Here is an 18,326-nt window from a genome sequence, read left to right on the forward strand (position 1 = left end):
TGCATTGCATAACCATCCCTCTCTACTTAACACGGGCAGATAGTTCTACTCTCTACTCAAATGTATTTGTTATCCCAATGCAGCAGCCAAAAACGGATGAAGATACGTGGTTAACATCAAAACATTGTGTAGACCTAGCAAGGATACTGACATTGGGATACTCGCTTCTGCTTCGATGAGTTTGCTTAGATATGATAAAAGTTTTTAAATAGATAAAGAACAGACATTTACAAACTTAATTTCATCATCAGTGTGAGGAACTACGGTAACACGGTTATGTGCAAGAACAATAAGTCACTTACGAAATGAAATCATTTTGCTGAGCTTCGACTCTTGCAACAGGAGAAATCGTGGCTCCTTTCTCCAAGAGTAGTCGCTGAGCTCTCATTCACCGAGCAGCAGCAGCACGGTGTTTGGGTTAGCCGCTCTAAGTTACCCGTGTAGAACGTTGCGTCAAATAAGTTCTGTAAAATCAGTAAAATCATAATTATTTTATTTGGTCATCAAGGGGGGGCACAGAGGGGGCTAGGGACATGTCTACATGGGCAAGGGCCCCCGTAGGCCCCTGTGTGGAGCCGCCATGGCCTGAAATTCAATCTTTTGCTCTTTCATGTCATAATTGATTAACAGGACACAAAGTGACATCTTTTATCATTTTTCATTTCTATATGACTTTATTTGTTATCTCATTTCATCTTTAATATTCCTATATCTTATATTCCTGCATCTGTATGTCTGACGACACGACTTGAACCATGACCTGTGCTGTGGTCATGTGTGGCCTTAGTCTGCGTTTTCACCCAGTGTCAATAAAGCCTCACCTTGCCTGAACCGCAGCGCCCTGTGTGGGCTGGCCTGTTGCCACGACGAGCATAAAAAAGCCGCGCTAAAGGTGAGTTCGCTAAACCCTGAACTGCCATAACCCCCTCCCCCTCCCTCGTTTTCTGTTGTATTTTTTACTCACCGTCATCGGTATCACGGAAAGCCCGGCCGCATGCCAACATTCACTCCGGGCAGCGCTGCCAGATGGAGATTCTACCGACCGCGCCGTCGATTCTTCTGGACAAGCGGACGCGAGCCGCTGAATTGAGCTGAACGAGTTACCGAGGTGTGGACAATGTTTTCAGTATTCCACCTTTTACGATCACACGCACGCACGCACAAATAGACATACACGCACACACACAAAAACACGCACGCACACACGCACACTAACACGCACACACACAATGCCGGGTCCCATCTCTGCACAGAATGCACAGAGGGTCTTTGTGAGGAAAACGTTGTCCTCAGAAAGACCACAATGTGTCACTCCCAGAGATTGCACTTGGACTTGATGTCCACTTTGTCCACTTTTTTTTGTATTGGTTTTTGCGTAAGGACTTTTCCGTTATCGGCAGCTTGCTGTATAACTTTCTGCAGCGCACACACACACACACACACACACACACACACACACACACACACACACACACACACACACACACACACACACACACACACACACAAAACCACACACAAAACCACACCATCATCAAAACAGAGGTTTACCCCGAAAGTTATAGTCTTGCTGGCCATGAAAAGGGGGTACCACCTAGTGTGTGTGTGTGTGTGTGTGTGTGTGTGTGTGTGTGTGTGTGTGTGTGTGTGTGTGTGTGTGTGTGTGTTGGCTTGGTTGCAGAGTCAGAAAGAGGCCCAGTTGGGCCGATGCCATGGGCTGCCATTCAGACCGTGCCACCCCAAGCCCCCCATCCCTCCCCCCCCCCCCCCCCCACGACCACTCCCCCACGACCCCCCCCCCCCCCCCCCCTTCTGCCTGAGTGAAACAGTGCTGACAGTGTTGGTACTGCGTGGGATCTGGGCAAAGGGGCGGGGCAGGGGGCGTGGCCTGGCATGGTGGCGTGGTGGCATGGCGGGAGAGAGGGGGGAGGGGGGGGGGTGGGTGACTGGCCTACATTTGGAAACGTGTGCGGTAAATGTCCACATCAGCACACAGACAATCAGGGAGATAAGGGGGGGGGGGGGGTCACACGGAGGAGGGGCTGTGTCTGTGTCTGTGTGTGCGTTTGTGAACTCCTAGGTTTGCCAAGGGGGGGGCGTGGCTATGTATATTTATACATGGGTCTGTGTGTGTGTGTCTGTATATATACCAGCAGTGGAACAAACGGAGGTTATTGTGGTCGGCGCTCGTCCCTGCGGTCTGTTCTCACCTCTCTCGCCCTCTCTCTTTCTCTCTCTCTCTCTCTCTCTCTCGATCGAAGCCCACCACAACTCCTACCTGTAGCCATGGCGTTTGACGGAACCTGGAAGGTGGACCGCAGCGAGAACTACGACAAGTTCATGGAGCAGATGGGTACGTGGACCAGCCTGTGGCATCTGTGTGTGTGTGTGCGTGTGTGTGTGCATGTGTGTGTGTGTGTGTGTGTGCATGTGTGTGTGTGTGTGTGTGTGTGTCTTTCCCCTGAAATGCAGCATCTATTATTTTGTGGTTGCGAAACATAGTAGTACAAATATAATAATGTATAATATAATATAATGTATAATGCCTACTTATACATGTATAATACATAGAACAGTGCAGAACAGCCATGTATAATAGTCATTGTACTCGTGTACACCTTTGCATGACCTCAAGGTTCAAGGTCTGATGAACGCTAGCGGGTTCATTAACAACGGTGGCTTAATTTACGAGCGTGTCGACAAACCCACGCTGGCAACAGACTTCCACCGCCTGGAAAGTATTCACAGGGCAATAAAACAATCGTGGCCGCCCGTCTACCCCATACCGCTCGTACCTCGGCGGGGTCAATGTCACGCCTACTGGGTTCGGAACACAATGTTCACGACGCTCAAGGTAGTTCCTTCGATCGCGAGATGACAACGGTTGTACCCTGAGCCCTGAGTGCGAAGGACAGCAGTGCGTGACCCCGAGCGTCTTCGTCTCTCCGCAGGCGTCAACGTGATGAAGAGGAAGCTGGCCGAGCACGACAACCTCAAGGTGATCATCGAGCAGTCGGGCGACAAGTTCCACATCAAGGAATCCAGCACCTTCCGCACCAAAGACATCGACTTCACCCTCGGCGTGCAGTTCGACTACTCCCTGGCGGACGGCACCGAAGTGTCTGTGAGTATCTGTGGCGTGCACAAAACGGGCACAAATCGTGGCGTTGGGGAAAGGGTTTGCACACTTGTGGAATGTACCCATCCATGCATGAGACTTAATAGGAAACCAAAAAAAAAACCCTGGTCATCACCTGATAATCCCATCCGATTGTGATACAAAAGGCTGCTGTGAGACAACGGCACTCACGGTGGTGGTGAGGGGGGGAACGATCACCGTATTGGCAGGGCCAGGGAGAGACAAAGGTGGATGCAGCATTTGCACAATGGATGATTCACTTCTGCCTAAGGTTTTAAACACCCCTTAAGCCACCGGCCCCCGCCGACACCAGAAGGTCAGTCCAGCACAGTGCACGGACACTGAACACCTCGTGATTTGTCTTCCAGGGCACGTGGGTGCTGGAGGGGGAAACTCTGAAGGGATGTTTCACCAGGAAGGACAACAACAAGGTCCTGACTACCACTCGCTGTGTGGTGGGCGGAGAACTTGTCCAGGTCAGTAGAGATTGCCGGCCGGTTTATAAGCATGTAGTACTGTAATGTTATTTCTACCACGGCTAATTGTGATGCTACTTTGCATCGGTTGGTTGCTTTGTAGCTTTTCCCCGCAAGGTCATCCATGGTTGGTTGTGTGAACGTAAGGATCATCTCATTGGTTGTTTCTTTCTTTTCTCCTCTGCAGTGTTACAACTATGAGGGTGTGGACGCCAAGAGGACTTTCAAGAAACAGTAATTTGGATTGCGAAGGGAAATTAAACATTTTTATACCCTACTCTGTTGTGCGGCTGTGTTTTTTTCCCGCCAAGACTCGATAGCATGATTACCATGAAGTGCAGTATTGCAGTATTGCAGTACTTTTTTTCTAAAGAGGAGATATATTTTGTTTGAGCACTCTGTTCATCTCTGTCCGGGAAAACTGTCGGCCCCTCAGTGGGTTGCCAGGGAAACCACCAACGCCCTCCTTGTAATCTAATTAAAACACAATTAGGCCTAGTCACCGGCCTGTCTTGCTCAATGTAAAGGAATTTCAGCCAAGGGGCCTCCGAGAGCAGAAAATGTGGAAGCACAACACAACATGTTCCCACGCAATTTGGAAACATTCACCCAATTAAAAAATAAAGCCCTTTTTAATTTAACATTCCATACCCACGCAAAAATATTAAAATAAATCTTGGTGACATTCTAATGTTATAACATTTTTTAACATTTCTGTTTGGACTTTTTCTCATCAAAAAGAGCCAAGCAGTAAAATTATTAAATAAACTGATATAAGGTGATCCTTATGCATCAAAGATGCACTTTTTGATTCTATGGGTTTTACTAGCCCCTACATATCACAGATAGATAATCAGCTATCAGCTGTGGAAGATTATGGCACCATTAGGGGGCGTGTGTGTGTGTGTGTGTGTGTGTGTGTGTGTGTGTGTGTGTGTGTGTGTGTGTGTGTGTGTGTGTGTGTGTGTGTGTGTGTGTGTGTGTGTGTGTGTGTGTGTGTGTGTGTGTGCAAGGTCATTCCTTTAAGATGAATGAGATCAGAATTCAAGGGATACTAAACTTGAGCTGAATAGCATGGCAGAACGCCATTTCTTACTTCTTCATTCCACTCAAGTACATTGTATTGAAAGAGCACATTTTATAAATGAAACGCTACACTGTAGTCCTCTCACACATGAGGGGTCATTACCTCGATGGGCCTCGGGGTGGCGCTGTTGGGTCAGATGCTGGGTATGACTAAGAATAGTTAAATGATTGGAACTTGAGGCTGCAGGGTTGACTGCGTTTGGTTTGGATGTGTAAAATTAATAAGATACCTGAAGGAAGGTCACCAAACTGAATTAAAGCTTAGAGCTTGTAAACCGGCTCAGTGCTTCTGCTCTTTTCTATCCTTCTCTTTCCATGGGTGTTGTTGTTGTTTTTTGGTCCTGCATTTATGCTGTATTTTTCTTCATAGAGAAAGCATTTTTTATATTTCTTGATTATTTTATCAATAAATAAACTATAGGCCTAAATGTCTATTTTTTCGGCTACTGCAGGCATTGATTCACGAAGGCTTGGTCTAACTACAATATTGACACACGGACTAAAGCCTATACGAACTAATAGTATTTTCCTGGAATAGCGGAGGCTGCAGGAACATACTCCTAAAACCGCTTAAATATGACCCTTTTTTGCGGCCTCAAAACTTTAGACTGAACCTGAGTTTAGACTGAATGTGTACATTTTCCTATGGCGTTGCAAATTACTTTAAGGTAGAGGTCTACATTAGAAAAAATCCTAATTTAAGCTGGTTAGATCATTAATTATTATTGAGTTCAGTTCCTCGTGAGATTCCTTCACCATCCAAGAAACACAACGCACGGCGATTTGGAAGCAAATCGCCTACTTTTAATTTTTACTACGAAAATGCGAGTAGTCCTGGTATTTCCTCCTATGTATTGGGACATACTAAATCTTCCTCTGACATAGGCCTACTAAATAGTATGGTTGTATGGGCATTGGAACGCAGGAAGTGTCACGAAAACCTGCGGTCCCGAGACTGCAGCCTCCGGCAATGGCAGGAACTCATACGAATACCTACGGTCCTAGAACTGCAGGAGCAGGAAGGGGTCTAGGACTGTGGTTCTGAGACTGCAGAAGCAGGAACTCATGCGAAGACGTGACTGGTCAAAAAAAACGGCGCGTAATGCCGTGCTCCTCGGCGCATGCGCACTTTAAAACTAAATATCAGTCTATACCGACATGCAGACATAGCGCCGGGAACGTCGTGTCGCGCCCACTGCATGCGTACTTTTAATATACTATTAATAGCAACATACAGCTCTTTACGTGCTGTAAACATCGTGTTTGTGATTTAAATCAAACATGGACAACGTTGGTAAGCGTCTATCCGCTGAGGCTAAGTTGGCTAAAAGCAGGCTACTGTCGGGATGTTTTCATCTGAACCCACTTTAAACCCGATGCCTTTCTTCTTTCTTTTTACAGTGGCGAATATGTTCGTGCGTAAACAAATTATGGTGAGTATGGCCGGATGGAAGTAGAGGGGGTTTGTTTGGCTGATGTTGGGTGGGGTCATAGGTTAACCAACTAATTTATTAAGGATTTGAGCTCATAACATAAACATGCATACATCAACAAATCCATACATTCCTCCACTGTATAAGTACGTCTTCTAAGTAGAGCACAGTCATTCTAACTGATGGCCTCGACTCCCACTACCCTGTTCACCAGGAGTGGAACTTTCCATGGACACGCGGTTCGGTTTTATGGTTCGTTTGGGACGGCCACAACAGTCTTTGTGTAAAGGTCGCATCTCATCTTATCTCTGTTCCCCTCAGTCTACCATAGCCGACATGGTGCGATTACACCAGATTCCCCCTGGACACCACAGCATGTTTGGTAAGAAACCATGCATTTTTGTGGATTGTAATTGATGCTTTCATGCCATTCGATTGCCAGCAACAGGTAACCTGTTCTTCCTCTTGTGAGCCTGACATGCAAGTCTTGAATGGGCGGAAAGTTTTACCTTTTTGGTTTCTGTGGGAACAAACTAAACTGCAATGAATTGGCACACACATTCTGATCATGGATCGGATCTGTGTCTCCCAGTAATAATAATCCTCCCAATGTCTACAGGGGAGATGGAGTCGGACAGCGGCCCGCACTGGGATGTTGACCCGGAAGACGAGTATACATACCACTGGCCCGACGGCAACGGTTCCTACGTCACCCTGCCAGCCGAAAGATACGATAGTGTACTGTTCCCAGCGGCGTTCAAACCGAAAAGAGCCAACCCCCTTCCTAAGCCACAGTATACACCCGCAGAGCCCGACCCCACTGTGAGTATGGACGTCTTGTTGAGTTGTTAAGCTTAGCTGTAGACTTTGGGGGGGTTGGATATTACTTTGGGCGATCACATCAGAGCCACTGTCTTCTCCCCCCCCCCTCCCCCCGCAGCAAGTCCAAAAGCAAGACAAGAAAGTCAAAGCCAAGTCGGAGAAGAAGCGTATTAAGAAACGGGTGAGTGCCTCTGCTGCTATCGTCTAACCCTTTTAGCTGGATTAGTGGGTGGTGTACGAGTGATGCGCGGTCGCCCAGCTTCTCATACCCCCATCGTCCCCCACCTCCCTCCCTCCCTCCCCAACAGAGACAGAAGGAGAGGAAACGTCTCGAGAAGCTCAAGCGAGAACAGCAAAAGCCAAAGAAGAATACAGAGGTATGTTTTGGGTGATAAAGGGCAGCTCATTTCCCCCGGCTGGGCCAAGGTGAGAAAAGGCTGGTCTATTGTCTGTGATGTCACACCTCTGAAGATGAGGCATCTTCCTGAAGGGGGGGGGGGGGGGGGGGGGTCATTGTGCCTGTGGTCTCTTACCTAGCAGCCTGTTTAAAGGACAATTCCGGTATTTTGAACATTGAGCCCCCTTTCTGGTTTGTCTAGGATGAAATAGAGTGGGTAACACCGACATTTTGAGTATTGGTCCTGTTTCGGGCACCACTAAACGTTCCTTTTCTGAAATGTGAAACTCATCGAGGGGTTGGTGGTGTTCGTTGTTGTTCCTAAACAAGTATCGTAGCGAAATACAGTTTCTGTCGTTTTTTTTATTTGGCGTTTTGCAAATCCATGTAAACGGGAACGGGAACGGGATGGGGGGCTGGTTGTAGTCTTTTCGCTCGGTTCTCCGTATCAACAGTAGGGCTAGAAGCGAGCGAGAAGACTACGACTGCATGGTTTGGGTGAGTGGCAGCACCTGTGCCTCCTTGTAAACATCCCCTTCTACGCAGCAGGGATCTGTTTGCCGCCAAGTCTAATTTTAGAGCGTTGGGCCGTCACACAGCAACCGCTTGGATGGCTCCCCTCACACATGGGCCACTCGTTGTCACCGGCAGGAAAACGGAGAGACGAAGAAGGCCGATAAGGCGACCAAGGCTCCGGTGTCGGGCGGTCAGAGCTCCTCTTGTGACTCCAACTCCAGCGACTGCAGCGACGACAGTGAGGAAGAGGAGGAGGAGGAGGAGGAGGAGTCGTCCGAGAGCGAAACTGAGGTACGCCCGTCTGGCTCGATGGGATGGTTTCTCTCGCTCTTCTCAGGGGGGGTGATGCCACATCCGGTAACGAGGCTAGCTTGGTAATGCTATGGAAGAAATGAATGATTATATTCTATGGTAAACCATGATTATTATTATTGGGCCTAAATATTTAATGGTAGAAAACATCTAAAGGGCCTCTGGATTCTGGTCCAAGGCTTGACACGGTGCCAGGGAGTCTGGGGTCAGAGCGTAAGTGGGAAACCCCCAAAGGAGCCGGAGGCTACGGGGTCAATGCGTGCTGACCTCAGCCTGGGGTTTTAGATGAGCGTTGTTGACCATTTGCTTAGAGGAATCTATGACTGTGTGTGGGCGGACACCTCGAACAAGAAACTGCTTTGTATGTGTGGATAAAAAGCAGCCGTGTTTTTATCCACGCATGCAAGCATAGCCGAGCATAGTTTCTGCCTAAACTGTTTAAGAATAAAGAGTCGTCTTACCTTTATAACAATTAGGCTAATTTATGTATTGAAGTAATAAACATAGAATAACGTACAACAAACGTACAATGATCCGAGGCTCTCTAAGAGGCCAAAGCGTTGGCAAAAGCAAGGACTTCTAATACTGTGGTAGACGGGTCGCAGGATGCGGAGAACAGCGCTGCTCCCCCAACACAAGCCGTGCCTATCAGTTGGATCCCTTGTCCCTCGACCTCCCCGAGGGGTTAAGGAAACAGGCCTCAGTTGGAGCCTCTCAAACCCCCAACCGGAGGGGCTCGAGAAAAAAGCACATGCCAACAATTTCGCCGTTAGAGGAACGGCATGTGAAAACATTCCCATTGCAGATGCATTTGTGTTTCACTGCAGTACTAAACACTCGTCATTGAAACTTGACCACGGTACCTAATAGGGCTGAACGATTAATCGACTTAAAGCAGACATTGCGTTGTAATGGAACGCGATATGCAAATCACAAAGGCTGCTGGTGTGGTAGAAATGATTATATTCTATGGTAAACTATGATTATTATTAGGCCTGTATATCTAATGGTAGAAAACATTTAAAGCGTCTTGGATTCTTATCCAGGGCTGGTCACGGTGCCTGGGAGTCTGGGGTCAGAGCAGGGGTTGGGGTCCAACCCCCCCCAGGAGCAGGCAGCTACTGAGACAATGCATGCTGACTCCACTTCCTGGGTCCTAGACTATCTCGGTGACCATCTGGTTAGAAGAATATGTTTGATTATGTGTGGACACCTAAAACAAGAAACTGCTGAGTACTGTGCTGTTGTGTGTGTATAAGAAGAGGCTGGAATCTGTTGACCAGGAGTGACTCTGCAGACCCATTCAGCTGTTTCTTAACGATAAAGTCTTTTGTCAATACTTGCTCCGGACCCCTCGATTTCTTTTACTCTCTCTTAAATTAGTCTAAGTGTTTTATATCTCGGTCATAATCCACAACACTAGCAAACATAAATGTATGCAATGTTTTACAATTCAATAGTTAAATAAAGATGTATCAATTCATGCTTCAATTCATCTCAACACATAGACCTGGCCTAAAGGAAAGAGCCGTTTATACGTTGACTGCTTCAAATGTTGTGTTGGTCCTACGACGGAATGATTTATTGGGTTTTTTTTAGTGAATAATGCAGAACATAAAAAAATATATATACAAAAAAATTGTACATACTAAATCGCAATCGCAATATTGGTCGAGATAATCGCAATATGATTATTTCCCGCAATCGTTCAGCCCTAATGTGTTCTTAACTCCACATGCCTTGTGTCCCCGTGTGGATGGACAGGAGTTGGACCTGAGCAGCAGCTTCGTGAACAAAGCCGCTCTTATTTTGAAGAGGAAGCTGGAGCAGAAGGAACCCAAATACAAGCCAGAGAGGAAGGAGGAGAAAAGGGCGCCAGTAAAACCAGTGGCCGAACCCACTAAGGACAAACCCGTCCGTGCGGTGCCCGACGCTCCGAAGCCTGTCCCTAATAAAGATGTGAGCAGTTTGTCTTAACTATTCAATTCAGTTTATTTTTGTGAATGGTGACTTTCAGGCCGTTTACTAATTTTGACATTTATTGATACTGATATGGTTGCAATTAATTTTTTTGGCAATTTGGCATCGCCTAATCTGTATTCCTGCTTTTTTTTCTTATGACTGCTTTCCAATAAAAAAGGATAACCATTTATATCTTACTAATAATATTCTTGTCACCATGTAAGTTAATGCAAGTAAACACCAGAAACAACTGTTGGCCAAAGATTGAAGAGAAGAACATCATGTTTAGTTTGGATAAAGTTGAAGCGACCAGTAGTATCTGCAGTTCATTTATTTATACTTGAAGACAGGTTGTATAGTGGCTTTCTGTGAGCGTTTTAATGGTCTGATGTGTACCATATGTTAGGGAGGCAGTATTTTGAAACCTAAGGCATGTTGTGCACAGAGGAGAGTCTTGCTCTCTTGTGTATATCATGTGAAACGAGTATAACCATAACATGGCCACCGTGACCTCTTTCACGGGCTGACCTCTTATGTCGTTACTCAAGAGAAAGAATGTTTTTGTACTGAAGAGAGCGTTGAGACGCTGCATGAAGAGCAGAAACAGATTTACCGTTAGTACAATAGTATGAGGGGTTTGGAACATAGTGTTATCCTAAGGAAACACGCCTTTCAAAGATTAACTGAAGGACGGGGTCTTTTCTTCCCTCGCCGATGTCATCAAAAACCTTTTCAATCAACTGCAGGTTGTACCTGCTGGTACTTGGCATTGTGTAGTCTTATCCTAGCTATCTTTGTTGTATTTGTTGAAGCACTTTCAGTCTGACCATGTGTATGAACAGTGCTAAATAAATAGAGTTTCCTTGCCTATAAGGGGAATAGGTTAACCTAGAAATTGTTAGTGTTTGGAACTTGTTTCTATAAATATCTTTACTGTACCGACAGCGATATATTGTTTCGCTTTTTTATTGTAAGTCGGTTCGATAAAAGCGTCTGCTAAATGTAAATGTATGCTCAACATCTAATCCCCACTTATATTTCTGTTTTTGTTCAGATATCTGCAGCCCCCATCAATAATAATCCCACCTATGAGGATAATGTGAAAATAAGTACAGAACTTGCAAGTGAGTATTTACCTATGAATGAAGGTTAATGTTTTGCCATGCACTTCATGGGGCGAAGCATCAGGAATAGTTGGAATGACCTAGGTAGGAAACTCCTTCAGAGAAAGGTCAACACGTTGAGATCTGATATTGACATAACAAAGGTGTGGACCAATTTTTTTTTAAAAGGTTTAAGGTCTAATTAACAAACTGTCAATTGACGAGTGCAAGGGAGCTAGGTTAATAATGGCTTATTACTAGTAAGAAAGTTAAGGTGCGATCAGGTGACCACTAGGATATATTTTAACAGGCTACATACAGAAATAACCACATTTATAGTTTATAGATGCTGACGTTGACTCAAACCTCTCTTATTTCAGTGCTGGGAAATCAGCATGCAAGTGCTGGCCGTTACGATATGGCTGTGCAATACTTCACAGCCGCCATTAAATACAACCCGAAGGAGTTCAAGTAAGGAGAGCGTCTGAACGAACAAGCCCGACTCGCCTCGACCCGTCGTCATTATTATAGCCGCTCACTGTTCGAACCGTTCCCCCGTTTGTCCCAGGCTGTTTGGCAATCGCTCCTTCTGCTTCGAGAAGCTGCAGGAGTATGAGAAGGCGCTGACGGACGCCCAGCTGTCCATCAACATGTCGCCGGGCTGGGACAAAGGCCTGTACAGGATGGGGCGCGCTCTCGTGGGCCTTAAGGTATGGCATCGCCCCGGACACACCGGAGACGACTCTTGGTTGTTAAGACGACTGTGTGTTCGTATTTGTCGGTATGCTGGTCGCCCGATAGCAGAATTGGTTTTGTGGTCATCCCGAGAATAGAGACTAACTATGTAGTGGTCGTGGGAAATGTGGCTTTTTGTTATTGCACACACTGGGTTATCGGCAATGTTGACATATTATGGTCGGAGGGTTGTTACACTTTGTTGTCGTTGGTTTGGCTAGCCTTGACAAGCGGAATAATGCACACAGTGCAGCGTCGCCCCCCTCTGCTCAAGGCTAGTACTGCGTCTGATACACGGTGACGCCACCAGTAGTACCTAACCCAGCCCTTCTTTCCTAGCGATACGAGGAGGCGGCAAACACCTATAAAGAGGTGCTCAAGCTGGACAGCTCCTGCACCGAAGCTGCCCAGGAATTGATGCGCGTCCAGATCGCACAGCTCATGGTGAGTTCCCCCCCCCTCCTCTGTTACCGTCATGGCGACCGCATGGGCCTTATTCACCTCGTCGCCATCTTGGCTCTGAATGCTTACTGGTTGGGAGTGTCTAACTGCTCGGAGCCAAGATGGCAGCTAGATTTGTAACGGCCTATCCGAGTGTCGAAACAGTAACTGCGATTAGCGCGGTGGAATTCCTGACGCCCTCAGCAGTAGCCTTGTTGTGAACGTTGAGGCTGGGTAAAGGTCTAGGGGAGAGCGCCTGGAGCCTCGCCGCCGGTTGATTGCTTATCGAGATCACGTGTTGCGTTCGCAGGAGGCTGGCTTCACGCGGGAGCAGAGCTCCAACGCTTTAATAATCCACGGTACCATGAGCAAAGCCATGGAGGTGTTGTCCAAGTTGAATCCAAGCAATACAGGTGAGCAGTTTACCCACTCCCCCCAAAGACCCCTGGTGTTAGACCTAAATACTACCATTTTGTAAGTGATGCTGATCTAGAGGTTTACCCCTAACCTATGATGAAACCATTTTAGCCATTGTAAATTGCTTATTGCTTATTGTTTCCTTCAATATACAAATTTCGAAACTTACCTTCACCTCCACAAAACAGCATATTGTCCTGCTAACACTTAAACTTAAATTTCTAAGACATTTGAGAGTCTTCGGATAAACAAGAGGTGTACACGATGAAGGAGTTTACCACGGTTGCTGTATCACATTCACCGATGCAGTCAATTGACATCACCTTTCAGTTCAGGAGAGGGAGAGAGAGAGAAGTTATGTTAGGTGTAATGGTGTATGATTTGACAAATGATAAAAGATATCCATGATTCAGTATCTTTTTCGCAAAGTGATATAACCGCAACTACAGAGTAATGGGTAGCATCACAACAGTTATGTATGTGTACTCAATAGCCTATGGGAGCTAAACTGTGTATACTAATACTAATCCTCTCGTTGTGTTCCAGGAACCATATATAAAGCTCCCGTACTTCCACCCGCCGTCAGTGAAGCCCCCCCCAGGGCCGCGTCGGCCCCGCCCAGGGCCGCTGTGTTCTCCCCTGGCCCCCCCAACACCCTCCCCTCTGCGTTCCCGGCTGAACCCCAGCAATCCCCCGTTAGGAAACCCTTCACCCAGAACACTCCCCACGTAGGGCCTAAGGTGGCTCATCACCCCCCCCCCACTGTGAAGACCGGCCAAGAGGCTCCTAAGCCCCCTCCCGGGTGAGTCTCCGAGCCAGCTCAGAGACGCTCTGATCTCCTGTCCTCACAGGCTTTCTCCTCTGTACAGAAGTTAAAGATACGCAGAGGTTGAATGCCGCTGTAGCCAATGGGCTGTCAGCATTACGGATAGATTATAGATCTATAGAAATTGATTATTGTTATTACAGCATGACTATGCCACTGAGTGATATTTTATTGCTCCAACAATCAAAGGACGAGGTGTTTATCTAATGGAGCCTGCTCATGGTGATAACGTGAGATGGATTTTCTTCACAGGGAATTGTTTCCGATTTGGGTGGGAAACCTTCTCCCTACTGCAACCGTGTCCAGTCTCTCTGACCTCTTCAGTGGGTAAGACTAAGAGCCAATCATTACTGTTGACCTACAGATGGTGCACGCATTTAACTCATTCCTCTACTGACGCATTCACACATTTAACTCATTCCTCTACTGATGCATACACACATTTAACTCATCCAGTCATCGTCATTTTTGACCAACCGATGCGTACACATTTAACGCATCAATCTACTGATGCATACACACATTTAACCTGTTCATCTTCTGATGCATACACACATTTAACTCATCCATTCATCGTTATTGTTGACCAACCAATGCATACACATTTAACGCATCGATCTACTGATGCATACACATTTGACTCATTCTTTCATTGTGAATGTTGATCTACTGATGCAAACGCGCGTTTCACTCATTCATTCCAATGTAAATGTTTAACTTATACATACTGATGAAGAATAACTTATTATGGAACACTTCTTGGATTTAATTTTAGAGCATGATCATAGGGAGATACAGGCAGCAATTTACCACGCGTATATTCAACGAGACAATGGGAAACGTTTACAGCGTGGGCAGATGCAACAAAGGAGATAATGGCCAGGGGCGTGATCGTCGTGAAGAGGTTAGGATTGGCCATGGCTGAGGAGACCAAGTCAATTTGCATTACACTATTAGGTGTGGGGGGGGGGGGGGGGAGAAGTGACACGTCTGCAAGACGGCTAGAGGAATCTAGACAGGAAAGACGTCTGTTGATTTGCGTGGCATTCGAAATAGAAACGACTCTAACACCTTTTGGTTAAAGGAAGGAGACGTCTCTAGGAGAATGTATGCAAATGCCTTTTCAGTAGACTGGTACTTCTATAAACAAGGTTGATATAATTTGTGTATTATCTTACTTATAGTTACGATACAAATGCCTTTTTTACTGGTACTAATATAAACAAGGTTGATAGGATTTGTATACAATCTAATATTAATGATTTTAACATTTCCACGACACATGCACACACTTTTAACTCATTCATTTATAATTAATGTTGATCTACTGATGCATACAAGTATTCATCTTATACAGTCCCAACCCCTTGAAGAAGAGCGAAAACAAGTGGAAGAAATGATTAGGTCCCTAGGTATCGGATTTGGACTCAACTTCTTGTGAGCTCCCCTGCGGGCCGTTGTAGACTCTTACTAATTGATATCGTAGCAGCGGTATGTTAACAACCCTTCCCACGCTGAGCGAGTCCTGCACCCTTTGTTGTACTTCTAACCAAACAACTTTTGTCGCAGTCCCAGTTCCCCACAACACTCTTCTTCGTTCCCCTCGTCCCTGGTGCTACGAGTGCTTGTGGCCCTTCTGTTGGATCATAGGTGGTTGTTGTGTCTTTACGTCGTTACGATATTAGCAAGAAGTGTTGCGGGAGTTTAGCTAAATGGAGCAAACTAGCATGGCAGGGGGTTAGAAAAACAAGAACAATGTAATCACTTCAAAGTACGGGTTCAACCAGCCGTCACAGTGGACCTGACGTGTACGGCGTATTCTTATATCCATCCGTCTCCTGTTCCTTGCAGTGTCGGGAAGGTCCACAGTATTAAGCTTTTAAGCGGCAAACGATGTGCCTTCGTCAACTTCACCACCCAGGAGCCCTGCGACCGAGCCATCCGTCAGTACCACGTGAGTCTGCCGTAGGCCGAGGGAAGGGACCTGGGAAGGGAACCTCCATCCCTCAGCCTGCACATACATGCAAGTCTGGACCGCGAGTCGGGCAGCTTGCGGTCCAGATATTAGGGTGGACTTTTGTTTAGCATTTCTTTCAACGTTTCTTTGATACCGATACTTTCCCCTTACTCTGCAGTTGCGGTCTGGCATGGTGTAAAGTTCTGTTTCCATTTATGCCCTACTGGCAAAATGCACCTTTGCATTCATTTAGTTTATCGATAAATGTGGTACTGATGTTTGCAATATTAACCAATATTTTAACGTGAATACGACACAAGGTGCCATGGCTCCATCTAGCACTTATAAAGTTCCGACAGTTTTGCAAACTCCTCACTTTTGTTTGAGAAATTCTGAAACACACCATTAATGTGATTTGTGTAGATCTGCACTACAATTATTTAGTTGGGTTCTATTTCTGCGGTTGTGTTTACCGCCATGTCGTTCTGCTCTGCCTGGGCAGCTTGAGTCGCAAACAATTCAAATCCAACGGACAGAAAGGTTTGAGTTGCTAGGCGGAGTCCTGATGAGTATCTAAACCTTAGTGGCGGATAAGAAATCAACACCATTTGAAGGGGCGTCCCCAGCGTTCACCCCCTGGTCTTAATCCCACTGCTCCTGTTCAGGGCTATGATCTGATGGGCAGTAGGCTGTGCTTGCGGTACCCAGACCGGATCCCCCAGGGCATGGGCATCTCCCGGGCGGCCCTGAAGGCCGAGCCCCTGCAGGAGGAACTTTACTGGTGAGCCCGGTCGTTTCTCTTACCCATCGCTCCTCTCTCTCTCTCTCTCTCTCTCTCTCCCCCCTTTTGACTTTTCACTTGCCCCTCTCTCAGCCCATCCCTCGCTCGCCCCTTTTTCTCTCCTCGTTCTCCTCACTCTCTCCTCGTTCGCCCCTCTCTCTCCCCTTGTTCTCTCCTCGTTCGCCCCTCTTTCCCCTCGCTTGCCCCTCGTTCTCCTCACCCGCCCCTTATTGCCCCTCCTTTGCCCCTTGTTCTCCTCGCTCCTTGCTCTCCCCTCTCCCTCGGCCCCCCCTCTCTCTCTCTTGTTCACCCCTCTCCTCTCTCCACCCTCTCCTTCCCCCCCCCCCCCGCCGTGGTTTGTAATGGCGCTACCCCCCGTGCTAACAAAGCACTCCCTGTGGTTGCAGGCAGAGAAGAGAGAGGAGAGCGGCAGCAGGAGGAAGTGAGCCCCCCCACCCCCCACCACCACCACGATCCTGAGCCCCAAAAGAACCCCCTGTTACACAAGCTACACGGCCAAATGGGATTTAAAAGATTATTTTAAAAAGTTTTTCTACTTACAGTGTCTTATTTATGCCCGTTCAGTATTGGAGAACAACGTGGTTATCACCAGTTGACATCGCAGCCAACGTTAAGAATAACGGATGAAAAGAATGTACATGCAGACGGGGCCCAGTACACTGTGTTCAACTGAGGAGATGTTACTTTGTTTTGGCTCTACCGGCCGGCTTGTACTGTTGCTGTACATTCGGTGGAACTTTTAATTCAAGCTTTTCTTTTTTATCAAGACTACACAACAAAGCCCCAAAGTCGTTTTTTTAAGCCCCAAAGTATTAAAAGATGCCAAATTCATTCGTGGTTGTTTATTTCTTCCCCGTCTATTTAAAGAAACCAACAGATGGCAGCACAGGCTAGGGATTGCATGGTGAGCTCTGCAAATCGTCTGGGTTGTGCTTCTGAATACAGATTACTTTTAGCAGTTTGTCTGCGTTTACCTCAAAGGTAAATGTAGCCTAAAGTACCGCTTCATGATACTTCATCACTCTACATGCTCAGATGCATGTTAAAAAAAAAAAAAAGGGCAAATCAACCCTTTATGCTGTAAACTACACATTTTGATTTGTTTTTGTATTTTTATGCTTTTATGATAGAGTGAGGTAGACAGCAAGGTATGGGAGACGGAGGGGGGAGGAAATGCAGCAAAGGACCACGGACAGGAACGCACGGACGCTCTACCCGGTGAACCTCCGCTGCTCCCCAGAACTGTTTGTCAGTTAACCTCAGTAGGAATACACCTGTGGGAAGTTATTTTTTAACCCGTACTATACAATCGTTGTTACGTGTAACTTTCCAGCGTGGTCAAGTGTTCGACTCTACAAACTCTGATGAACCGCGTGTAGAGGAACGGTTAGGGCGTTCATCAACCAGGAACACTAGCTGGGAACAACGCAATCTAGGACACCGTAACGCCCGCTTTGTCACACGCATCCATCACTTTAATTAGCCTAGCTAACAATGCTTTCAGCGGTGACCTGAATGTGTACGCAACGCAAGTGTTGACTCGGCAGACCAGCAAAGTCATCCAAGCAAGAGTTCGGGTTACATCTAGGAATTGTTCGGATTAGCAGATGTGTTCTTACAGTAAATGGTGAGTGAACTGCATTTATACAGCGCTTCTCTATCCAGCAGCCTGAGTTTCGACGCCTTGCTCATGGACACATGGACACTCGGCTAGGAGGAGAAGGGGCTCGAACCAGCAACCTTCCGGTTACCAGCCCACCCCCCCCCTGTAATTTATAAGTGGTAATTTGTCTCAGATGCCGACATGTGACCAAAGCCTAAAACTCACCGGTGATTGAACCCCACCGGGCCTCTGCACCCTTCAACTGTCAGCCAACGTAGAGCAGGCCGGGGGCCTCATTC

At 46.8% G+C, this 18,326-nt stretch overlaps 2 protein-coding genes across 2 annotated transcripts; both read left to right on the top strand.

Annotated features, from left to right (window-relative positions):
• The first annotated feature begins 2,150 nt into the window (after positions 1 to 2,150).
• Positions 2,151 to 3,892, top strand: LOC132475623 (fatty acid-binding protein, intestinal-like). Its single transcript, XM_060076855.1, has 4 exons — positions 2,151 to 2,353; positions 2,952 to 3,124; positions 3,508 to 3,615; positions 3,803 to 3,892. The coding sequence occupies exons 1-4, from the start codon at positions 2,287 to 2,289 to the stop codon at positions 3,851 to 3,853; spliced, it is 399 nt and encodes a 132-aa protein (XP_059932838.1). The 5' UTR covers positions 2,151 to 2,286; the 3' UTR covers positions 3,854 to 3,892.
• A 1,933-nt stretch (positions 3,893 to 5,825) lies between these two features.
• On the top strand, positions 5,826 to 17,255 carry LOC132475551 (uncharacterized). Its single transcript, XM_060076750.1, has 18 exons — positions 5,826 to 5,995; positions 6,103 to 6,134; positions 6,456 to 6,516; positions 6,754 to 6,956; positions 7,075 to 7,137; positions 7,265 to 7,333; positions 8,005 to 8,160; positions 9,946 to 10,140; positions 11,198 to 11,267; positions 11,627 to 11,717; positions 11,815 to 11,956; positions 12,321 to 12,425; positions 12,733 to 12,835; positions 13,386 to 13,641; positions 13,918 to 13,992; positions 15,517 to 15,619; positions 16,288 to 16,403; positions 16,811 to 17,255. Exons 1-18 carry the CDS (start codon positions 5,983 to 5,985, stop codon positions 16,881 to 16,883), a joined length of 1,926 nt encoding a protein of 641 aa, XP_059932733.1. The 5' UTR covers positions 5,826 to 5,982; the 3' UTR covers positions 16,884 to 17,255.
• The last annotated feature ends 1,071 nt before the right edge of the window (positions 17,256 to 18,326 follow it).

The sequence above is a fragment of the Gadus macrocephalus genome, chromosome 17 (assembly GCF_031168955.1).
Source record: "Gadus macrocephalus chromosome 17, ASM3116895v1".
NCBI classification, from domain to species: domain Eukaryota; kingdom Metazoa; phylum Chordata; class Actinopteri; order Gadiformes; family Gadidae; genus Gadus; species Gadus macrocephalus.